The sequence below is a fragment of the Rattus norvegicus genome, chromosome 2 (genome assembly GCF_021556685.1).
Source record: "Rattus norvegicus strain SHRSP/BbbUtx chromosome 2, alternate assembly SHRSP_T2T, whole genome shotgun sequence".
Taxonomy (NCBI): Eukaryota; Metazoa; Chordata; class Mammalia; order Rodentia; family Muridae; genus Rattus; species Rattus norvegicus.
The window spans coordinates 175,190,805-175,215,216 of record NC_141535.1 but is presented as its reverse complement, the minus strand read 5'-3'; the positions used below and the strand labels follow the sequence as shown (position 1 = coordinate 175,215,216).

General features: G+C 52.8%; 1 protein-coding gene across 9 annotated transcripts; it reads left to right on the top strand.

The window, feature by feature from the left end:
* Positions 1–11,166: 11,166 nt before the first annotated feature.
* Positions 11,167–24,150, top strand: Bcan (brevican). 9 transcript variants are annotated; one of them, XM_087616400.1, is made up of 15 exons: positions 11,341–11,403; positions 11,853–11,919; positions 13,692–13,800; positions 14,167–14,538; positions 14,818–14,992; positions 15,233–15,360; positions 15,824–16,117; positions 17,312–17,533; positions 17,982–18,569; positions 20,967–21,074; positions 21,454–21,612; positions 22,407–22,489; positions 22,823–22,967; positions 23,203–23,393; positions 23,693–24,150. In XM_087616400.1, exons 3-15 carry the CDS (start codon positions 13,710–13,712, stop codon positions 23,786–23,788), a joined length of 2,652 nt encoding a protein of 883 aa, XP_087472526.1. In that variant the 5' UTR covers positions 11,341–11,403; positions 11,853–11,919; positions 13,692–13,709; the 3' UTR covers positions 23,789–24,150.
* The last annotated feature ends 262 nt before the right edge of the window (positions 24,151–24,412 follow it).

The following is a 24,412-nucleotide window of genomic DNA, read 5'->3' as shown; positions in this document are numbered from 1 at the left end:
AGGATCAGAAGTTCAAGACCAACCTGACTATATGCCAGTGTGCAGCCAGCATTGGTCAAACAAGACCATATTTTCAGGTCGGTTACTGGGTTGGTAGTACGCTGTCGCTCTGCCAGTTTCTTCTCCTGTGCACTCATATTCTACCCAGAATCCCTCTGTTGCACCAAATCTCCTTGTTTCTGAACTTCAGAGGCCAAGTGAGGTCTGCAAAAGTCTGCTAAGTTCTTCCTTGAGTTTTCTTTTCTTCCACAGATCCCTCTTCTCTCCCCTTCAGCAGGAAGTAGGAAGACGCCACTCTAGCCGAGTCTTTTGGAACCATTGCCTTTATGGTATTCGTGGCCTGCACTGGTGAAAACGTTGCTGTGTGGTCCAAGAAGGCACTTGCTCTTGAAGCCGTGGCCACACCACAGGTACCACAGGAGAAGAGCGCTAGATAAGACAGGAATTGGGTGGACTGTCTCGCGCCTAATGTCCCGCCAGTAAGAACGACGCGCGGCAACAGGATTCTTCTGTGAGCAAGCCTTTATTGTGTTACAGCTCTTCTCAGTGTTACAGCTCTGTTAGTGTTACAGCTCTCTTGAACAGGGACTCCGAGCAGCAAAAAAAATCGCTCGGCTTATATAGACAACAGTATGCTAATTATCTCTCAGGGATTGGTGGGGCTTGGATCACCCCACTACTTGTCCTCCAGGGATTGGCGGAGAATGAATCACCTCATTAGCATATTAACGGTAACACCTGGTGCATAAACCGCACATGTGCAGTGCCGCTGTTCACCACTAGAGGGAGCCCTAGCAAGGGGACAAGCCTGCACATGCGCAGTAAGTCGTTTATATCCAGACAAGGCTGGATGTCGGCGCCATCTTTGTTTCGCCGTGCCGCTCTCTACAGATGGACTCTAACTGTGCAGTGGTGGGAGGACTCTATCAGTGCAGTGGTGGGAGAACTCTAACGGTGCCTGAGGTATCCTATGAAATTGCTGTATGAATGGAGAGGTGGCTCAGTGGTTAAGAGCACTTGTCTTTGAAGAGGACCAGAATTTGATCCCAACACCCACTTGGCAGCTTCCATCTGTCCTAGACTCCAGTTTCAAGGGGTCTCGTCTTTCTTCTGGCTCTGAGAACAGCAGGCACACACTAAGTGCATATACACACATGTGGGCAAAATGCTCATAAACATAAAATACAAATGATAAATAAATCCTTTAAAATTGCTTTCCAAGGTGATAATCACTAAATCATTTACTATAACCACTAAGAAAGAATTCATCCCATGGGACAGTTTGTAAGGGACAAGGAGTGAGCAGACAGACAGCACTTCCAATAGCCAACAGCAGGGGAAGCACTTCAGCCCGGTTGCCAGGCTTCGGTCTCCTCAGCTTGGTCTCCTGGATGTGCTGTGGGTTTGAGACATGGCACAAACCAGTAAATTCCTGGTGCACATATCATTACTAATATCAATTGCTCCTAGCAATTAATAACTACTGACAAGAACACGGTGGCAATGGGGTTGGGGATTTGGCTCAGCGGTAGAGCGCTTGCCTAGCAAGCGCAAGGCCCTGGGTTCGGTCCCCAGCTCCGAAAAAAAAGAAAAGAAAACAAGGCCATCAGGATTGTCTAGACCATCAGGTCCCCAAAGGTCCTCCTCTAACCCAAGCTTTCTGTTTCCTCAGTGAGGAATGGTTCTCCCTGTAGCCATTCAGACTCCAGGCGTCTCGATGTCACTGGGGGTGTGTTGGCTAGCCCTGGAATCCAGTACACTGGAGTCTGAGGCGAAGCTGGGAGTCAGAGTAGAGCTTAGGCTTCAGAATGAGTTCTGCACTAGCCTGGGCTACAATGTCAGAAGCTGTCTCAGGACAGTTTGAAAAATAAAAAAAAAATAAAATAAAGGACTGGAGAGATGGCTCAGTGGTTAAGAGCATTGACTGCTCTTCCAGAGGTCCTGAGTTCAAAGCCCAGCAACCACATGGTGGCTCACAAACATCTATAATGGTGTCTGATGCCCTCTTCTGGTGTGTCTGAAGAGAGGGACAGTGTACTCACATACATAAAATGAATAAATAAATAAATAAATAAATAAATAAATAAATAAATCTTTTTGTAAAGAGATAGTCAAATACCACCAGTCAGTCATCCAGGAAGAAGGAGGGAGGAAAAAACACTGCGGGGGGGGGTTCCCGCCCATAGCTTCTCCCTCCCACAAAGGGGCAGGAGAGAAAACCCCTACTCCCGCTGGGGAGCCCAAGCAGCACCAGCTCCTGGCCTGCATTAAGTAGTCTGGGTTCTGGGACACATTGATAGCTGCCCTTTACACAGCCAGAGTTTCTGGAGTTCTGGTCCATGGTAAGATCGTATTGAATGCTGGGTATGGGAGTGAATGCCTTTAATCCAGCACATAGGAAGTAAATACAATCAGATATCTGTTCTAGGCCAGTGCGGACTACACAGTGAGACCCTCTATTAAAGTTTTTAGTTTAGGGGCTGGAGATGGAGAGATGGCTCAAAAGTTTAATATAACATCCTTAAAAGAATAAGAAGAAAAAAATTTGAATATGGTGCACGATTGTAATCTCAGCTCATGGAAGGGAAGGCTGGATCAGAACTCAAGTCATCCTTGGGTTCAGTGGGGATTGGTGGTGATGGCTCAGTGGGTAAAGTGTTTCACAAACATGAGGACCTAGTTTGGATCCCCAACATCCACACGAAGGCCAAGTATGCCAGTGCTCCAGCTCAATGAGAGACCGTGTCAAAAGTAAGGGGTCGAGCAATGGAGGAAGATGCTCCTCGTGGACCTCCGTCCCCTGCATGCACATGAGTGCACACATACATGTGAACACATGAGTAAACACACACCAGTGATGAGAGAGAAGGAGAAAAAAGAAAAAAGCAGAACAAAGCTAGGAGTTCCCCATTCTAGATGTAGCTGAGTGTCCTTGCATTCCTCTGTCCCTTGTAACTATATTTAGAAGTTTTACTAAATTCCATTCACTTCTGTCCCCAGAAATAGTCTATAAATGACATCATAGGCTCCTCTTTTGCAGCACCGGGAGGCACACTATGACAGCTGCTCTTCATGATACGGAGGCTGGCCCGGCCAGACTTGCTGGGGATGCTCTGTGACCCGTTCCTTTTGAAGTGCACCATTGGAAGTCTCTTGTGGCTTCTCAAATGACCACAGACTTGGTTTTAAACCACAGAGGTCAGAACCAAGGGTACATCTCTGGGACAGCTTTGCTTCCTCTAGCCCCTCATGCCAGCTCTACCACTGTGGTCACTATGCCTCCTCCTCTTCACGCGGCTGCCTCTTCTGTCTCTCAGAAGGATACACCTCAAGATCTGCCCACTTTGCTATCCCAGGTAGTCTCAACCTGTGGGTCGTGACCCCTTTGTGAGTCAAACAACCGTTTCACAGGGCTTGCATATCAGACATTACATTACAATTCATAGCAGTAGCAAAATTACAATTATGAAGTAACATTGGAATAATTTTATTGTTGGGGGGTCACCACAACATGAGGAACTGTATGAGTTGGGAACTACTGGCTTAGTATTTAGGAAAGACTGCTGCTGCTCTTTCGAGAACATGGGTTCTGTTCTAAGCACCCACATGTTGACTCACAACCATCTATACCTCCAGTTGCAGGGGCTCCAACGCCCTCTTCTGGCCTCCTTAGGTACTACATGCACACAGTGCACAGACAAGCAGGCAATACACATTAAAACATACACATACATGCAACAAAAGACACCAAGAAGACCCCGCCTTAAAGCAAGTGAATCATAGGTTCCAGGAATTAGGAAAGGCCACCCTGAAAGCCAATGCCCACAGCTTTCCGTGTGACAGTGGCATCACTTACCACATATGTCCCTCCTCCAAGTTTTGCTGTCCTAGATACAAGCATTCAGAAAAGGAGGCTTGTGCTTGGCCTCTGTCCACGTCCTGGGTAGGGCTCCCTTGGAGCAGGGCTTGAGGTGGGAACAAGTTTGTAGCATGCTGGGGAAGAGGTGCAAAGAGATTTTTGGACAGGAATGGGGAGGTGGGGCAGAAAGCCTGAGTACTGCAGGGCAGGAAGACTCGGGGTTCACTGGAGAACTCAGGGAGACCAGATGATTACCTCTGAAATCCTTTCTCCATGGCAAAGGAAGTCATCTGTGACCTGGCAGCTCCCCTGCAGAGTGCAACCACTTTCCTGCGGTGTTAAACTGGAATTCCTGTCTTGCCCTTGACCCAGACAGGTACCCTCAGCAGAACAAAACCTCCCGAAAGCCCAGATGGTGTCAAGAGACTTCTTATGAGGGTGAGGGCTGAAGGACACGGGTCACAGCTCTGCTGGATCATCTGTGCCTCATGCTGACTCCATCTGTCTTGCCCCTGACACTTCAAGGTGGTGGCCTGCTGTAACTTCTTATTTATTTATTTATTTAGAGCCAGAATTTCACTGTGCAGTTCAGGCTGGTCTGGAACTCTCTACATAAATCAGGTTGGTCTCAAACTCATGGGGATCTGCCTTCTGAATGCTGGGCTTACAGACCTGTGCCACTAGTTCTGGCAATTTTTTAATTCGCTTTTTAAAAAGATTTATTTGTTTATTATATATAAGTACACTGTCACTGTCCTCAGACACACCAGAAGAGGGCGTCAGATCTCATTACAAATGGTTGTGAGCCACCATGTAGTTGCTGGGATTTGAGCTCAGGACCTCTGGAAGAGCTGTCAGTGCTCTTAACCACTGAGCCATTCCTCTAGCCCAGATCTGACAATTCTAATTGGTTTGAATTTTTTTAAAAAATTATCTTAAATCGGGTGTATGTAGTATGTCTGTGTGACTGTATACATTGTGTGTAAGGATACCCCAAAGGTGTGGGATTCCCTGGAGCATGGGTTACACAGGGAGGAACTCCTGTCTCAAAAGGGAAAACAAAGGGGGAGGAAAGAACGGGTTGGGGAAGATGAAAGGAAGTGGGGAGAGGGCTGAGGTGGGGTGGGGAGGTGACTCAGAGGTAAAAAGTGTTTATCACATAAGCAAGTATAATGACATGAGTTCGGATCCTCAGCACTTACATAAAAGCCAGGTGTAGCCGTGAGTGTCTGTGATCCCATCACCGAGGAGACAGGAAAATCCTTGGGGCTCACTAGCAGCCAGCCTAGCTCTGGGTTTAGTGACTGTGGTGGTTAGATAGGTATGGCCCCCATAGCTCCATGTGTTTGAATGCTTGGCCCTCTTAGGAGGTGGTGGCCTTGTTGGAGGAACTGTGTCACTGTGGAGATAGGCTTTGAGGCCTCATATATAATAAACTCACACTACACCCAGTGTGCAAGAGAGTCTCCTCCTGGCTGCTTTTTTTTTTTAAATTAGCACTGCATTATTTATTTATTTATTTATTTATTTATTTATTTATTTATTTATTTATTATAAGTACACTGTAGCTGTCTTCAGATACACCAGAAGAGGGCAGCAGATCTCATTATAGATGGTTGTGAGCCACCATGTGGTTGCTGGGAATTGAACTCAGGACCTCTGGAAGAGTAGTCGGGTGCTCTTAACCACTGAGCCATCTCTCCAGCCCCTCCTGGCTGCTTTTTGATTAAGATGTAAAACTCTTGGCTCCTCCTACACCATGTCTGCTTGCACACTGCCACGCTTCCTGCTATGATGATAATGGACTAAACTTCTGAAACTGTGAGCCAGCCCAATTAAATAATTGTCTTTATTAGAGTTGCTGTGGTCATGGTGTCTCTTCACAGCCATGAAACCCTAAGACAATGACATAGCTTAACTCTCTTTTGTTTCTTTTGTTTTGGAGACAGACACTCTTTTTTTTTTCTTTTTTTCTTTTTTTCGGAGCTGGGGACCGAACCCAGGGGAGACAGACACTTAATTGTATAGCTCTGGCTGTCCTGGAACGCCCGAGTTGGCCTCCAATTCACAGAAATCTACTTGCTTCTACCTCCCATGTGCTGGAATTAAAGATGAGTGCCACCATGCCCCGCCCAACAAGGCATATCTCAAAAATAAGGTGGAGGGACATAGAGAAAGACACTCAATATTGATCTTTGACTTGCACACATCCATGCCTATGCACGCATACACATACATGCACACATAAGCATGCAGATACAAACATGCACACATTGCTGCACATGACTGTCCTCTGAGCCAATCTTCAGGAGTTCACCCTCATAGAGGGAGGACTGTAAGTGTCAGGAGATTCTCACCTGAGTTCCAGCCTCTCTCCATGCCATTCTACCCCAATTGCGTTGCAAGTGGCCTGGGAAGGGGTCAGGGAAGATGAGGGGCATGGTGCTCCATCTAAGAAGCTACTGGAAAGCCAGCATCCCTGCTAGGTAAAGACTTTCCAGTGTGACCTTTGGCAGGGAGGAAGCACCCACACTCCCATAAGGTTCCCTTACTTGTGCTCTGTTAGTCAGCCCATGAACTCATTGGCTCCCCCAGAATGAACATTGGTGGAGCTGAACCTCAGTCCCTTGATGTGGAAACTTAAGGGTTCTTTGGAAAGTCAGTTGTGCTGGATGGTGTTTTGCTAGGGCAAACGTGTGTAGGAACATTTCACTGAAGCGGACACAGGTGAAAGGATGTTGTTCTGCTAAAGCAAGCACGGGGTGAAGGATCCTTCGCTACCAATACACATGTATCGGTCCACCTTACATTGTGTAGTTGAACGCCATTTGTCAGGGCTCCATAGACAGAAACACACCAAAACACTTCTGGTGGTGCGCTGCGGTTTCTTGCCGCTTCCATAGACTCAGATGGTTGGCAGAGTGATGTCAGCTGAGACAGACTCATGTGGAGTTTTGCTGAGGCAAGACACATGGTGAGGGAAGACACGTGGTGAGGCGGTGAGGCAAGACTTGTAGAGCACACATGGCGTTTGGAGGGAGTATGGATAGGACTCAATGGGCAGTGAAAAGAGGGTTGCTGGTAGAGTTAGCTGTGCAATCCTTGTTGGTCTCACATCTTCACTGATCTTTGCTTCGCTGAGAGAGGCACAGCCGAGAACTTTTCCTGGCGTTGCTATTGGCCCTGGTCTCTCCTGCTCACACATGCTGATTTGGCTGAGGCCTGGCTCTTTCCGCTAGGTCATGCCACCACTGCTGCCATCCCAACTTCACCCAACTGACTACTGGTGAATCCGTGGCTTGTTTGCAAGTGGATCAAGCTGCCGCTGCTGACCTATGATCTGAACTGCTGATTTCCTGACAATTCAGATGGGATTTGCTCCAAAGAACCTTTCTAAGCAGATCCACTTCCCCGTGGTGGTGGGCTAGAAGGGAGGTTAAAGTGTTTAAGAACCATCATTAGAAATAGGGCTGGAAAAAAATTAAAGTTACAGTTTGTCATTGGGACAATGAAGGGGTAGGTGTGTATATGTTTTCCCTGGGAAAGAATTTTAGCAATACACACATGAACATGTACACACATGAAAGAGAGGGGAAAGCAAAAAAAAAAAAAAGAGGGAGAGAAGAAGGGAAGAGAGAAAGAAAAAGACATTGTGAGGGTGCTGGGTTGGTAGCTCCCAGCATTTGAAGAGCCAGTGGCCCTGTGGGCCTCTCCACTGTAGAGTGGAACCCCTTGCTCATGGGCCATGATTGAAGGTGACTTGCAGGGTTCATCATTTCCTTTGCACCCTGGACATCAGGGTTGGCCTAGGTCAGAACGGCAATTCTGGGTCAAGATAAGCATTGGTGTGCCCCAAAGTAGCTGGTGGGTCTCAAGGACTGCCGTCCTGTGGAGGGGTAAGCTTCCAGCACTGAGCGCAGAGGCAGACCTGGTAAGGAGCTAGTCCTGCTGAGGAGGTCCAGCAGAGTCTACACACACACACACACACACACACACACACACACAGGGCCCAGAGTGTGTGCCCTGACATGGGCACAAAGCCTGGTTGTTTCTTCTCTCCCTTCTGAAATGGGATGGCTGGACTGTCCACAAAGTCTGGGTCACAAGCATGGGGGAAGTGGTGGAGGGGATGCTGTTGTTAAGGGTGCTTGCTTTGCTGGCTGTGGTGGTGCATGCCTCTAATCCCAGCATTCAGGAGGCAGAGACAGACAGATCTCTGTGAGTTCATGGCCAGCCTGGTCTGCATACTGAGTTCCAGAACAGCCAGGCCTCAGAGAGAGATCTTGGCTCCAAAAACAAAACAGAACAAAAGCACTCGGAGTTCTTGCTGAGGACCTGAGTTCTGTTCCTAGCACTCACTAGGATGGCTCACAACCACTTGTAACCCCAGCTCCAGGGGGGCCAGTGCCCTTTTTTTGGCTCCAGGGGCACCTACACACATAGAGATAAAATTTAAATTAAATTAAATTAAATTAAAAAAACACATGTACATGCTCCAACAAAACTACTCCACAATGTGTTGGCACATCTTACATGTAAAGAGTCTGAGTCTCAGAGAGAAGGTTTATACCCTGACACCACAGAGGAGTGAGCGTGTGGTGATACCTCTGTTGTCTCTGAGCCTACCCCTGGTGGGTGGCCCGATGCTCAGCTGCAGATCCAGCTCCAGGCCTCGGCTCCCCCACAACTTTACCATTTCTCAGAGCCATGCCCTGGCATTTCTAAGCTGGGCTGTATTTCTGGGCCCTTCTGAGGCTATCAAAGCCCCCATTCTCTGAGCACAGCTGTACCAGCACTCGGCTCCTCCCAGCCAAGAAGCCAGGTGTCCGGGCCCTGAGAGGGCTGGCCGCCAATGTAGGAGAGGGCACAAGTCCTGACAGCCCTCTGGGCGGCCATTTCAGATGGGCACACAGCAACAGCCAGCACTGAAGAGGGATGTTTGGAAGGCAGGAGCTTTGGGAGCAGCGTGGTTTCTCACCTCAGGCCACAGTGTTAGCCTGTATGGGAGCTATTGGCCTGTGGAAGCAGCAGGAGACTGCTGGTTCTTCAAGAGAGCCTGGAAAAGTCTCCAGGACAGGCTGGGAGACAGCCAGCTGCACCATGTGGGGACAAGGAAGGCGAGTCACTGTCTGGCCTTCTCCAAGCTTTCTTCCTTGCTCTCTTTCTGAGCTCTCGGGGCAGCAGTCCAGGGCAGGCCGCTTCTGATTCAACCGCCTGACCCTTGTGATACCACAGTTTACCATTTGGCATCCAGAAGACCTATGAGGCTATGAGAACCATCATGCCCTGTTGCTAGGACACGGGTTTGTGCAGGAAAGCCGTCTTTCCCGACTCTGTTGGCTTCCAGTGCCAGGATCTCTGTCTGAGATCTAAAGGCTTGCTAGGAGCAGGCCTGGGTCCAGCAGCACCTCAGATGGAGAATTGAAATGAGCAGAGTCCTTTGGCTATGAGTCAAGATGCCAGACTCCATAATTGGAGAAAAAGTACCTATCAGCCATGGCTAGAGTTGTGTGGGTAGAACTCAGTGTAAATGCCCCCTGGCTAAAAACAACAACAACGAGAGAGAGAGAGAGAGAGAGAGAGAGAGAGAGAGAGAGAGAAGAGGTCGTTGTAAAGGGCTCTCTCTCAAAGGCTCAAACCCCATGGGTTGCCGAGCCCCTAGTCAGAACGCTCAGGTAGACCCTCATAAGTGTGTGGATGATGCAGAATAGGGTTCCATAGGAGTAGCGGGACCCTGCTGGCTTGGTGGGTGAGGTTATATACCAGAAGCAGAAGAGGGCGGTAGGTGGATCAGAGGCCGGGGCATCCCTGACAGATGGTTACCTGCTGGCTCCTCTGGCTCCAGAATCCTCCTCAGGATCCCCCAGGATGGGCACACTGGTAACTCTGAGCAAGGGTGAGGGGTGTCTCTTTCCTGTCTTCCCTCATCACTGTCAGGTTTTTCCCAGGCAAAGATTTGCGTTATATCTGAGACACCAACTGGGATGATTACAGCAGTCCCTTAGTTTCTTTCCTAGCTCCATCTGGTGGCCCTGAGGCCCTGTGGAGCCCATGTGTTGGTGAGCCATACAGGTGCAACCCAGACCCTGCACCCAGAACCTCAAAGTCCTTCCTAGCTGGTGACTCCCCCAGTCTTAGGACCCCAAACAGGGCCTGGTACACGGATGACTTCTGGTTCAAACTTAAGGATTGAATAAATGAAGGCCTCCTGCCCAGCTTCTTCAGGAACCCCACTCTGTCTGCTTCCTGCTGGCACCACTGCCTGGCAGTTGTCTCACTGGGTGACTCTGCCCCGGGTTCCAAGGCCCTTCTGTCCTGTCCTTACAGTGGGCGGCATCAGCTGGAATCCTCTCTTTAAACTTGTAAGGCTTTGGAGAGGAGTTTGTTTTTTTCCAGAGGTTCTGAAGGCGTTTTTTGGAACTCCATCCACAGCATGGGGGTGGGGCATGGTTAGGAACCTTAACCCCTGAGTTGGGGGTTAGGGTGTCTGCAAGCAGGCTGCATTTGGGGATCTAGAAATGATAAGGTCAAAGCCCCCACACTAGCCTTGCTGTCGTCCAGAGGACTGAGGACAGAGATCTGGCTGAGTGGCCTACAGTTGGTGCCAAGGCTTTGCCTGGAGTCCCAAGAGAGAGAGAGGAGGAGAGGAGGAAAGTGGGGAGCCTGGGAAAGCAGGGAGAAGCAACGGGTGAAGTGGAGGGCGGGCAACTGGCCGTCCTCGAGGCCAGTCCCTCAGGCGCCTGGCTGTACACTGGGCAGCCCAGCCAGGGTTAGCAAGCTCTCGCCTGCACACATTGGTCTGCAATCTGTGATGCCTGCTCCATCGCTCACTGTGCCACTGGCTCCGCGCGCCTAGACTCTCTTGACTTGTGTTGCCTAGCCCGTGGCTCTGAGGTTCAACCTCCACCTGGTCAATGAGGGCAAAGTCAGCTCCTCCGCTGTGGAGGGAGAAGGAGCACCAGGGGAGCACAGTCCGATCAAAGCTTCCTCCAGAGGGGTGGCTGTGGTCACGTGCATCTTCTCTAGCCTAAGAAAAGGATTTCCCTGTTTCACCCAGCAGTGCCCTCTTTCCCGAAGCAAAGCTCCTACCGTCCCTCCATCCTCTGTGCGTCTAAGTTTGAGCCGGCCCTCCTCCCTTTAACCAAAGAGAAGTCCCTCCCGTGCTCTAACTCTCCATCCTGCGTCGCCACAGCGCCTTCCATCGCTCCCTCCCCGCCCATTCTGCCCTCCCCTCTGCAAGTCCTGGGCTCCCATCCGCAACCTTGTCCTACTTCGCTTGTCCTCGGTCTGGCCACTGTCGCCCGGAACCCGCGCAGAGAAGGGAGCGGGTCCCGTGACCGCGCAGAGCCCCCCACGGGGGCGGCAAAGGCCGGGGACGGCGGGGAAGGCGGGGCGCGTGGGAAGAAAGGGGGTTTTGTGCGGCTCCCAGCGAGCTGGCGCCCCCGTCTGCGTCCCGCGCGCCCGGCCCTGCTCGCGCCCGCGCATTGCGCCGCAGTCTCGGCTGCGGCTGCGGGACGCGCGGTGTGTGGAGGGGACCTCACAAGGTGAGTGCGGAGGCCTGGCCCTGTCTGTCGCTTACTTGCTGTGTGACCTTGGGTAAGTTTCTTGACCTCTCTGAGCCTGAGGATCCGGGCGTGGGCGAGGGCCGACCGCAAGCCAGGATGCTGTGGGCGACGGGGACAGTCACCCACTGTAGATTTCTGGGGTCCCATAGGCACTCGGGGGCACGGTTGGCAGCGGCGCCTCTCCGAGGGTGGGCGCATAGCGCACTGTGCAGGCATGGGCACCCTGAGCCACAAGGCGCCGCCGCGCAGCCTTCAGAAGCCAGGGGGCACCTGGGCTGAGGAGAGGCTGAAGATGCCCAGGCTGGAGACAGGGGGCTGCGGAGCCCGGGTCCTTGTGGTGGGTGGCCTTCCTCCCGGAAGTGTCAGAGCGGCCGATCTCTGAACAGGAGCCACTCTTGGCCCACTCGTGTTGGAAATTCATGTCTCAGGGCAGTCGGGTCCTCTGATCTCAAGCTTCCATCCTCGTCTTGTGCTGCCTCAACAGCGGTAAAAGAGGTGACTACAGGGCCGGGCGTCGTGTGAGTAGCTCCTGCTCACGGCCTCCCCTCCTCAGAAAGCCCCAGCACCTGACTGCTCCCTTCATACTTCGCAGCGATAACCCGAGTTATTGCTCACACGACCTGCAGCACAGCACAGGCCAGAGCAGGGCTTAGCAGGGAAGTCTGTCCTGGGAGGATCTGGGAGGGCAAGGCTGGGATCTTAGGCTCAGGCAAGAAGAGAATATGAAGGCAGATGGAGTGGGAGCCGTAGCCAGTGAGAATAAGTGTGATCGGTAGGAAATCTTGCCTGACATCGTAACTGACCCTGGATGCATCCTCAGCACTGTAGACCTGGACCCCCATATACGTCCAAGTCTGGCCTGGCTCTTAAAGAGTGTGTTCATTTCCTTCCTGAGGGCACGACGGCCTGGCTCCTGATTTGGCTCAGAGGTCGCCCTAACCCTCTCTGGGCATCCACCTCACTTTCCCTATGTAAGAGCAATGGGCTCCTCAGAAAGAGAAACTGTTTCCAGAGCTGATGGCCAGGGGGGTTGGGGGGGTGGCCTCTCCCTGTACCCTTCTCCAGTACACTCCAAGTTGTAGGCTTTCACAAAAGATGGGTGGGGGAAGGAGCAACTGGATGGAGGCCAGACTGGCAGGGACAGGGTCTTTGTCCCGGCTGGCTTCTGAGCCAGGGGATCCGGTGGGAAAGCCTGTGCCAGGCAGAGGGGAATGGCTGGGAGCAAAGCGGGAGGGAGGGAGGGGGCAGAGGATGTTGGGCACCAAGGGAAGCTTCCTTACAAGTCATTCCTGGTGGAGAGGAAGCAGGAGAAGCTGCAGTTTCAGCGGGATTCAGTCTAGGAGGCCCTCCTGGAAGAGGACGTGTCAGGCAAGGAAGACTGGAGCTTTACTGTGGGGGAAAGAAACCCCTAGTTGGCACCTGAGTGTGGGGCCGAGGGGGTGAAGTGGGACCACAGTTGTGCTCCCCACACCATGCATCTGTGGGTTTGGGTCTCCAACCCCCAGTAGCTGCCTGGACCTGCTCAAGTCCCTCATAGAAAATGATGTCTTTGCATCTCACCTACGCATGTCTTTCATACACAGGAACCGGTCTCTAGGTGATTTATAATTCCTACTAAGAGTATGCATGCTGTTTAGGGAACAGTGACAAAAGCCTCTGTATGTGTTCAGTACAAACTCTTTTTTCTGCATGTTTGACGGGTGGCTGGTTTGGATGTATAGATTTTGAATACAAGTGTACAGAGAGCAGATTACACAGTACCACCCGTCCCTGTGTTACAAATATTCGCTGAGGGGTTGGGGATTTAGCTCAGTTGGTAGAGCGCTTGCCTAGGAAGCGCAAGGCCCTGGGTTCGGTCCCCAGCTCCGAAAAAAAGAACCAAAAAAAAAAATATTCGCTGACATCTGTTGTGTGTCTGGTGCTGGCATATGCCCGGGGCGGTTTTTGTTGTAGATTATAGATAGTTAGGTAAGTAGCTAATAGATAGTGGTAACTATGTGCAGATGACAGCTAGATAGGTAGACAGACATGACTCAAGCATACGGCCCCATCAAAATTCATAAGGTGATAATAATGGTGCTTTTTTTCTCTCCAATTAAGAAGACACAGACTCAGAAATGGTAAGGTCACACAGTGAGTTGATTGGGGACACCTCTTGACGCTGTCCGTTGATAGGAATAGATAGAGAGAGAGTTAGGGGTGAATCTGGTATGTGCTGGATGGAAGTCCACCCTGCAGTCTAACAACTTTCATCTTTCCTCTTCAAGTTCTTCCAAGTTTGCAGCATGATCCCATTGCTTCTGTCCCTGCTGGCAGCTCTGGTCCTGACCCAAGCCCCTGCAGCCCTCGCTGATGACCTGAAAGAAGACAGCTCAGGTGAGTAACCCTCCAGAGGGCCATTGCCTCTGCTACATCTCTCCCAGGGCAGAGGGCTGTTCAGCTCCAGTCACCTGCTTCCAGCCTAGGCACACGGACGGAGACAGATAGGGAAGCCCTGTGAGCAAGGGCTGGAACCGATTGCAAAATAGGAATGAATTGGGGACCCTAGCAGGGTTGCAAAGGGACACAAGATAGGATCTTAAGGGTGAAGGTTCAAATTCAGGACCCTGGGCAGGGCTCAGCACCCTGAGCCCGGCGTTGCACCCCAGGCGTGTTGGTCTTGGGGGGCGGGGCTTGAAGCCACGCGCACAGGCGCACTGCGTCCTGCGTCGGGCTGCAGCCAGCGTTGACCCCTGTCTACAGAGGATCGAGCCTTTCGGGTGCGCATCGGTGCCGCGCAGCTGCGGGGTGTGCTGGGCGGTGCCCTGGCCATCCCATGCCACGTCCACCACCTGAGGCCGCCGCCCAGCCGCCGGGCCGCGCCGGGCTTTCCCCGAGTCAAATGGACCTTCCTGTCCGGGGACCGGGAGGTGGAGGTGCTGGTGGCGCGCGGGCTGCGCGTCAAGGTAAACGAAGCCTATCGGTTCCGCGTGGCGCTGCCTGCCTACCCCGCATCGCTCACAGATGTGTCTTTAGTATTGAGCGAACTGCGGCCCAATGATTCCGGGGTCTATCGCTGCGAGGTCCAGCACGGTATCGACGACAGCAGTGATGCTGTGGAAGTCAAGGTCAAAGGTGAGAGGACAAAGTAGAGATCCCTAAAGAGAGGGAGGAAAGGACTCCAGTACCCCTCCCACTCGTCCCCCACTGAGCTGAGTGTGAGGCTTCTTAGCAAACCCTGCAGTGGGAGGCACAGGCTGAACAGGGGGTCGGGGATGGGGGTTGTGGGGAGATAGCTCCACAAGCTGTAGAGTGAACACGGTTTTGCCTTTTGTGAACAGGAAGTGACAGAGAGGGGAGGAGAGGTCAGTGTGCAGCTGACCACCAAGTTCAGGAGTTCTCTCTGCTCCTCAGGGGTCGTCTTCCTCTACCGAGAGGGCTCTGCCCGCTATGCTTTCTCCTTCGCTGGAGCCCAGGAAGCCTGTGCTCGCATCGGAGCCCGAATTGCCACCCCTGAGCAGCTGTATGCTGCCTACCTCGGCGGCTATGAACAGTGTGATGCTGGCTGGCTGTCCGACCAAACCGTGAGGTGGGCTTGGGGGTGGACCAGGAATTCCTGGTCACATCAGGGTGCTTGCTGCCTCCACCCTCCACCGAGGTTCCTCGGGACTTCCTGCCTCTGGAAAGAAAATTGGCCTATGGCCCTGTCTGGGGCTTACTTTCCTGCATCCTGACAAGTGCCCCTTCCCCACTTGTCACACAGCAGTAGGGTTGATATGGGACAGCCTTCTGGAGGAAGATACCAGTCATTAGCCTCTTCTTCTGTTAGGTACCCCATCCAGAACCCACGAGAAGCCTGTTATGGAGACATGGATGGCTACCCTGGAGTGCGGAATTACGGAGTGGTGGGTCCTGATGATCTCTACGATGTCTACTGTTATGCCGAAGACCTAAATGGTGATTGGGAGCCCTTGGAGCCTCCACTAGACCTCATGTGTCTAAGGGGTCAGGCAGATTAGGCAGGCACTTGATGTACTCCTCCAAACACTGTCCCAGAGGCATGCCTTTGAGCAAACCTAGCTAATAGCAGCCAATGTGGGTAGGGGTGGGGGTGGGGCTGGGACTAGGGCTGGGGGTGGGGCTGGAGCTGGAGTGAGGCTGGGGGGTGGGGTTGGGGGTGGAGCTGGGGCTGGGGCTGGGACTAGGGCTGGGGCAGTGAGTTTCAGCAGTCCTACAGAGTAAGGAATTGGGGCCAGGCTCCTTTAAGCACTAATTTTCATCCTGGGTTTCATGCAGACTTTGGTACTATCAGATGGGCAAGGTGACCCCATGCTAGGAGTGAGCTTGCCTAGGGACCTGTAAGAGTCTAGGGTGGAAGGACTGCCAACTGCCTGATGACCCAGCTCCTCTTTTCACTTAGGAGAACTGTTCCTAGGTGCCCCTCCCGGCAAGCTGACGTGGGAGGAGGCTCGGGACTACTGTCTGGAACGCGGTGCTCAGATCGCTAGCACGGGCCAGCTATACGCGGCATGGAATGGCGGCTTGGACAGATGTAGCCCTGGCTGGCTGGCTGATGGCAGTGTGCGGTACCCCATCATCACGCCCAGCCAACGCTGTGGGGGAGGCCTGCCAGGAGTCAAGACCCTCTTCCTCTTTCCCAACCAGACTGGCTTCCCCAGCAAGCAGAACCGCTTCAATGTCTACTGCTTCCGAGGTGAGCGCCAGGCACAGTGCCAGGCCTAGAATTCTAGCCTTGCTGTCACCAATCTTCTTGGTCATTTGACCACAGCGGTGTGGTGACAGTTTGTCATCTAGGGTCTGCATGCCTCCTCTACAGTCTCTGCATAACTTCACCTGCTGCCCCCTCAGTAGTCTGTACTAGCTTCTGCTGGTTTTAAAGCTGCCTCAATCCTTGTGTCTGCCAGCATATTGGACAACAGAGGTGGCTGACGTTCTTTCACTTCCATGAACGAACTGTTCTGTTCTTCAGTGAGCAAAATGCATGTGGGAGTGGAGCACCCCTTAGAATGTTCCAAATCCTACAGTCCCGGTGTCAGGACTTTCAACACTGAGGATTGAGGAGGGGACAGAGGGTAGTACTGGGAAGTCAGCTGAGTTCAGATTCTGAGCCAGGCACTTTGTCCTGATAGAAGCAGTAAGAAGCACTAGTGTGGAAGGGCAGAGGGAAGATGGAGGACAGATGTAGGCTTGATGGTCTGTGGTGACCTGGAGCAAGTCCTGTCTGTCCTGACTAGAGATAGCCCTCTGGGCATCTCTTAGCCCAATTCTACTTTGGAGTCATTGGCTCTCTGCTCTGTGTTCCCTCCCCAGAGGATGAGGTAGTTTACCCTGAGCCACTGAACACCACACCCAAAAGATGGTCCCTTCCCTTTCCTGTTGCTGAGCTCCAAGCTCCTCAGACAGTGACCATTGAGTACAGTTCCTGGGTGTGGAGTCTGTACCCTTCTCCATGCAAACCTAGCCTGCCCGGTACAGAGCCTGCTCCATCCACCCCCTCCGTATTCACACAGAGCAGCTCACTCAGCCTTTCTGAACCCCTCTGAAGGAAAGTGAGCCTCCACTTTGTCTTACTACTTCCCAAGTGTTCTTTCTACTGTGTATTGTGTTTCTTGCCTATGTCTATTTTCTTCAGGATGGGTTTTTCCTAGCATTCTCTATACCATACCCAGAGAATGCTTGGCCTAAAACTAACAGACACTCCATTAGTACTTGAGAGATGACTGGTAAAGTTCCAGGGGGCCCTCGAACTCCCTGTGAAGAGCTGTGGAAGGATGAAGCATATTCCAGAACCTGTGGAGCTCTAGCCTAGAGCCTCAGACGCAGGGCATACCCTGGGAGGATTCGGGTGCATATTTAGCTTGCCACTGGCCTTTTCCTCTTGCCATAGACTCTGCCCATCCCTCTGCCTTCTCTGAGGCCTCCAGCCCAGCCTCTGATGGACTAGAGGCCATTGTCACAGTGACAGAGAAGCTGGAGGAACTGCAGTTGCCTCAGGAAGCTGTGGAGAGCGAGTCTCGTGGGGCGATCTACTCCATCCCCATCACAGAAGATGGGGGAGGAGGAAGCTCTACCCCAGAAGACCCAGCAGAGGCCCCCAGGACTCCTCTAGGTAACTGTAAGCCTTTTTACCTTGGGTTCTCACTACTGAGAGAAGTTGGGGGTAGGAGGGTAAGCCCTAGTGGATACTGGGATCATGACTGGCATAATTCTGCCTTAGGTATCTCTCCTATCACTCTCCAAAATTTAGTATTCAAATAAATTCCGTCCCCCATTCTCTGCAGCTAGAGAAACTTGGTTTAGAGGGTGCTCTCTGGAAAGGAATTATATTCCTTACCTACCCCAGACAGATTGGAAAATGTTGGCAGACTAGGAGAGGGAGATGCAACAGCCTTTTCTGCCTGAGTAAAAGGCAGAGCCCTGCAGGTCAGAATTCTTCCCGACAGGCAACGCGCCAAAAGCAGCACTTCTTCCCCTCCCCTCAGGCCCCACCCTTCCCCACCTTCCCTTGCTTGATCCGGGACGCTGTCCCTGGTGCTGAACTGTCTTGCTATGGTCAGAATCAGAAACCCAATCCGTTGCACCACCTACCGGGTCCTCAGAAGAGGAAGGCGAAGCCCTGGAGGAAGAAGAAAGATTCAAAGACACAGAGACTCCGAAGGAAGAGAAGGAGCAGGAGAACCTGTGGGTGTGGCCCACGGAGCTCAGCAGCCCTCTCCCTACTGGCTTGGAAACAGAGCACTCACTCTCCCAGGTGTCCCCACCAGCCCAGGCAGTTCTACAGCTGGGTGCATCACCTTCTCCCAGGCCTCCAAGGGTCCATGGACCGCCTGCAGAGACTTTGCAACCCCCAAGGGAGGGAAGCCTCACATCTACTCCAAATGGGGCAAGAGAAGTAGCGGGGGAAACTGGGAGCCCTGAGCTCTCTGGGGTTCCTCGAGAAAGCGAGGAGGCAGGAAGCTCCAGCTTGGAGGATGGCCCTTCCCTCCTTCCAGCGACATGGGCCCCTGTGGGTACCAGGGAGCTGGAGACCCCCTCAGAAGAGAAGTCTGGAAGAACTGTTCTGACAGGCACATCAGTGCAGGCCCAGCCAGTGCTGCCCACCGACAGTGCCAGCCGAGGTGGAGTGGCTGTGGCTCCCTCATCAGGTAATTCTGCCGAAGGCTCGATGCCCGCCTTTCTCCTTTTCCTCCTCCTCCAGCTCTGGGCCACCTGACCACGCTGGTCGGTCGGCCTTTAATCCACCTTCTCCCCGGACCCTCTGGGCCTTTGCCCTCATTCCCTCTCCTGTCTCTCCCTGTGGATCTTTCTTCCATTCTGTCCCTTGCGCCCCAGTTCTCTGATCCTCTGCTCCCCGGCCCTACGGCTGACCCCCACCACTGACCCTTGGGCCCTCTGCTGTAGCTCCCATGTCACTGGCCACACAGGATGTCCTCAAGTCTCTTCCTGGTGCCCTCACCAGCCTTCTCGACCCTTGAAGGCAGGCCTGCCATCTGCTGTCCCCTCCCTTGTGCCTTTTGTTCCATCCCTTTAATCACCTCCCATGGATTCCAGGGACGCCTGAGAGACCATCCCTGCCCCTCACCTCTGGGGACCAGAATAGTCACCCCAAAGAGCCTTAAGCCACTACTTCTGTGAAGTATTTTTTGACTGTTTCATGGAAAACAAGCCTTGGAAATAAATCTGTATTAAACTGCTTTGTACCCAGCTGTTGACACCCCGTCCATCTCCAGCTGTCTTTTCTGCTCATTGCTGTGTCTGAATCAGGGATCTCTGGTTCCCTGTACCCTCTCCATCCTCTGTGTCTCCCATGCGTCTCTTTGCCACTCTTCGGCCAACATCATTGCTGTCTCAGGACAGCAGCTTCTTACTGTTCCCTCTGTCTCTCCTTGGGCCATCTACACATCCCTTCATACTGCTGGGACCCCAGACTTGACTGCACATATCACCCAAGGGAGTCCTCTGTCACCTACAGAAGAAACCCACACTGCCAGGGTGTGATGTGTAGCTTACCCAGGTAGTTCCTGCATGGAGCTGGTTCTCTGGCTTCCCAAGACTTAAGCATATCGTCTTCCTCAGGGCACCCAACAAGAGACAGTGCTATTACCCTGTGCCCACTGCTCCCCTCCTGCACTAACCCTGCACTAATGACCCCACCCCAGGAGAAACAGGTTAATGCTCTTCAACTCAAAGGACCTGGCTCATTCGGAGCTGGGTAGGGTGGGGTCAAAAAAAGGAACTAGTTTCCAGAAGGAACCGTCTGTCCCAGAAGCCTAAGGTTCCCATCGGAAGCTCTCAGGGAAGGCTGAGGCCCTCCCAGGTTCATCTCTCCTCCATGGCTCAAGTGGAATACCAACCCCATGTCACAAAAAGCCCACCCATTCCTGCTGTTACTACCTTTCTGCCCACTGGCTTTGGAGTGGGTGTAGGTGGGAAGGGGAGCCCCTTAGAAGTCACTGCAGTGTCAGCTCATCTGTAGAGGGAGCCAGAGGTCCCTTGACCTACTGTCAGGAGGTGGGAAAGAAATACTTTCTGGCTCTGTGGGGTAGAAAAAGAGGAGGCGAACCAAAGTGGGGGGAGCCCAGCCAAGGTGGTCGCTGTAGCCCACAGCCAGGTTGGGATTTAGGACCTAAAGAGCAAGGACTGAACTTTTTTTTTTTTTTTTTTTTTTGGTTCTTTTTTGGAGCTGGGGACCGAACCAGGGCCTTGCGCTTCCTAGGCAAGCGCTCTACCACTGAGCTAAATCCCCAACCCCGCAAGGACTGAACTTAAGAGCCTGTCTCCCAGGGTTAGAGGGCTGCCCAGGAAGGAAAGGAGACTGGAGAAGCAGAAAGTGTGAAGACTCCAAGGAACCCAAGACTTTCACCCTCATCACCTGAGACCAAACTTCACCTTACTTGGAAAACTGCTAGCAGAGGGATGCTCGAAATGTTAGATGCTAGCAGAGGGATGCTCCAAAGGCTGCTTGGTCAATTTACCAAATATAGCTGGGACATCACAGCAAATCAAATCAGCCCAGCTCCTCCTTCCTCCTTCCCTGCTGCTACCACCAGCATGAGGGCCTTGTTCTCAGCTGCTGCTGGGAGTAGTTCTGAGGGCCCCGGTCTGCTCTGTTGGTTAAAGGAGCCACTTTCTCTGGTCATCTGGACCAGAATGGAGTAGATGCTGACAGCTTCTCCAGCACCTAGGCAGGGCCCGGAGAGAAGGTTGGAGAAGGCAGGCGGGTGACCCAGCCGGAGGCTGGCAGGAATCCAGGTCTCAAAATCGACAGCCCTGTACTTCTCCCCTTTCTTGGCCTCTTCCAGTCAGCTGCTCAGGGCTCCCACTGGTGGGAACTTGAGCCAGTCAGGAACTGGGAGGTGAGAGTGAGGAAAGGCATTCAGAACTGGGGGTTTGGGGTGGAGGGTGGGCTGGAGTAACAGCAGAACTGTCACCTCCCTGCTCTGGAAGATGCCTGGACTGGGGGACCCGGGACCCTCCCCTGGAGAGCTGAGTCTGCACAGCTCGCCCTCATGCTCCACCACCTCACTTTTCTCCTCTGTTAGGTGACTGTATCCCCAGCCCCTGCCACAATGGTGGGACATGCTTGGAGGAGAAGGAGGGTTTCCGCTGCCTCTGTTTGCCAGGCTATGGGGGGGACCTGTGCGATGTTGGTGAGTTTGTTGAAGGGCGCGGGGGCAGGTCATAAGCCTGGATCCTACCCCAATATACTAGTTCCTGAGGTGGGGGGAGGTCACTGGTTTGGGCCTTGCCATGAATTGCCACTTCAGGCAAGTTACACAGCTGGTCTGAACCTTACTGTCACCGTCCTGTCTCCGGAACAGGAAGGAGGGTAGCGTCTTCTCCAGCATAGAGGACTGCCCAGGTCAGAGTTGGAGAGTCAGCTGACCTAGCCACTGGTCAAGAGCCCTCCAGGCTCAGGGCTCCTGGCTGCACTTGAGTGGTTCTGAGTCCTCCCCTCCTGCTGCTAGCCTGCCAGTTAAAGAATCTAAGACCTGGCAGCCTAAGCCACCGTCCTCCCCTCTGCTCCAGGCCTCCACTTCTGCAGCCCGGGCTGGGAGGCCTTCCAGGGTGCCTGCTACAAGCACTTTTCCACACGAAGGAGTTGGGAGGAGGCAGAAAGCCAGTGCCGAGCGCTAGGGGCTCATCTGACCAGCATCTGCACCCCTGAGGAGCAGGACTTTGTCAACGGTGGGTGGAGCCTGGCTTCCTGCGCATGCTCCAGACCAAACCCACTCCTCACCCACGCTTTCCTCACCCATGCCTCTTCACTCCTTCCTTTCTCCAACCCCCTTTCCCTTCCCTTACTTCTTTTACCTCTCACTCACCCGTAGACCTGCTGTGGGGTGATTGGGCTTCCATGTGTCCTACGTTTATGGGGCTGCCTAGACAGCTGGGATCCCTGCTCTCGAAGATGCAGCTGCATCACTAACTCTGTGGTTTTGCTCCTCTTCTTTCCCTTCCAAAATGCTATTCTCCACCGGCATGCCCTTGCACCCATGCGTGTGAAGGTTACTTAAAAAAAAATAGGGAGACAAGCTAGAGAAATACCTCTGCAGTTAAGAGCACTGGCTGCTGTTTTGAAGGGCCCCGGGTTCTATTCACAGCACCCACATGACAGCTCACAACCATCTATAACTCCCATTCCGGAGTTGCCCTCTGATGCCTTCTGGCCTCTGAGCACGCAGACATGTATGTATGTGAAATACCCATACGCATAAAAGCTTTCAAAAGAAAAGAATTTAGGGAGAGCCTTTATGATAGTGAATCCGATTGTCTTCCCTGCTGGGAGAAAAAGAGAGAAAAGGTGGGTGAATGCGATCCATCCCTGGCTGCTTTCCTAGCAGAGGAGCCTGGTTCTGAGCCAGCAGCCACAAGCCAGCAAGATTTGGGGAGTAGGTTTTGGGATGGACTCCCCAAAAGGTCATCACTGGCTCAGAAATACAGGGCTTCCTGCTCACTGCACCTCTGACTTTTCTTTGCAGATCGATACAGGGAGTACCAGTGGATTGGGCTCAATGACAGGACCATCGAGGGTGACTTCCTGTGGTCAGATGGTGCCCCTCTGGTGAGGACTGTCACTGCACTGTAGGCTAGATCACTTCTTGGAAGCCTTTCTGACCTCAATAACAGTCACTCTCTCTTCCTTCCTTCCTGGTCACTTTGTTCCCCTCTTCCCCCTGGACCCTTTTTTTCCGTGTGCCTCTCTTCTCTGGCTCTTGTCTCCTTCCTGGAGAGCCCCTGTCCTCTTATTTCCCCTCCCTGCCTGTCCCAGTCACCAGACCCTGGCCCTTCCATATCCTGGGATACCCCTAAGTCCTCCCTCCAGTCCTCTGAGAGCATTTTCCTGGTACTTCTGGGGTTTAAGCTTCTCACCACCTCCTCCACTCCCCCTTCCCAGCTCTATGAAAACTGGAACCCTGGGCAGCCTGACAGCTACTTCCTGTCTGGGGAGAACTGTGTGGTCATGGTGTGGCATGACCAGGGACAGTGGAGTGATGTACCCTGCAACTACCACCTATCCTACACCTGCAAGATGGGGCTTGGTGAGGGCTGCCAAGGGAAAGGGTGGCTGGGCCTGCCACGTGTAAGAGGAGAGCAAAGCTACCCAGAAGAGCCTGTCAGGGTGTATCCCAGACTGTGGGAGGGGTTGACACCTTACAATGACCCCCCCTCCCCTTTTTTTGTCGACTGTGGCTACTCCTTTCCTCCCCATCAAGTTTCTGGGAACTATCATCCACAAATCCAGGCTCCCAGCTTATAAATGTGTACTCCTTGCAGTGTCATGTGGACCTCCACCACAGCTGCCCCTGGCTCAAATATTTGGTCGCCCTCGGCTGCGCTACGCGGTGGACACTGTGCTTCGATATCGGTGCCGAGACGGGCTGGCCCAGCGCAACTTGCCGTTGATCCGCTGCCAGGAGAATGGGCTTTGGGAGGCCCCTCAGATTTCTTGCGTGCCCCGAAGACCTGTAAGTGACAAGAGGAAACAGGTAGGGGCCACCAGCTACTTGGAAGCCCTGGGCTCAAGACCCATTACGCCAGTCATTCACTGAGCTTGGAGCCTCTCTTTGAGGCTAATAGAAGGAAATGGGCTGGAGCTCTGGCGACCTCTTGAGTACAGATGGCTAAGAACATGCAACCGCACTTGAGCTCCTAAAGGCAGGACAAGTATTTTGAAAAGATTAGGCGTTAAGTAGCAAGGACCCAGGTTTCAGAGGAAACTGAGGAGGAGTGCCTTGCAGAGGATGAATATGTTTGTCTTCCATAGGCCCGTGCTCTCCGCTCAATGACCGCCCCAGAAGGACCACGGGGACAGCTCCCGAGGCAGAGGAAAGCACTGTTGACACCTCCCTCCAGTCTCTAGGGAACAGGCGTGGAAGACTACTGCCCCCACCAGGGCCCTCTCACTTCAACTGCCTGTGCTCTTCCCTATGATAGGGGGTTGACAAGAGAGGGGTGGGACTGGAATTCAGAGGACAAGCGCCCGAAGGGGTTTCTGGGAAACACTTGGGTGACTCCGCCCAACCTAGACCCCGCCCCCTCATACAAGGGCCTCAGGTTTTACCCGGTAAGTCCCTAAGTGCCTCAACTGCCTTCTGCTGTCAGCTGCCTCCTTGTTTCTCGATTTCTTTAGGGGACACTGTGCTACTCGTTCTTAATTTTCAAAGGGTTTTTAGGATGGAGTACCAGCAAAACCAGGTGGAAATAAAGTTGTTTGAACCCAAAGTTTGATGCTTCTGTGTACATGTGGACATTCAAACAGTGTTGGGCAGACCCTCCAAAGGTAAGTGCCGCTGCGATTATTACCTTGTAAAAGGTCAGAGAAGTCACCAAGAACTTGAAGAATAGAACATGCCTAGCGCAAAAGGGTTGCCCAGCCGGTTGAGGAGTCATCACTGCCTGCATCAGGTCACTAGCCAAATGAAGAGTCGGGTCCTGTGGGTGCGGGGGGTGAGGAGTGATGGTGGCATCATTTTGAGCTTCCGAG

What these genes read in the sequence shown, in the direction of transcription:
- Bcan (XM_087616400.1), top strand. Translation starts at nt 13,710, where the DNA reads ATGATCCCATTGCTTCTGTCCCTGCTGGCAGCTCTGGTCCTGACCCAA. An exon ending in CCTGAAAGAAGACAGCTCAG is followed by an intron (nt 13,801 to 14,166) that starts GTGAGTAACCCT and finishes CCCTGTCTACAG; the next exon opens with AGGATCGAGCCTTTCGGGTG. An exon ending in GGGGGACCTGTGCGATGTTG is followed by an intron (nt 21,075 to 21,453) that starts GTGAGTTTGTTG and finishes CCTCTGCTCCAG; the next exon opens with GCCTCCACTTCTGCAGCCCG.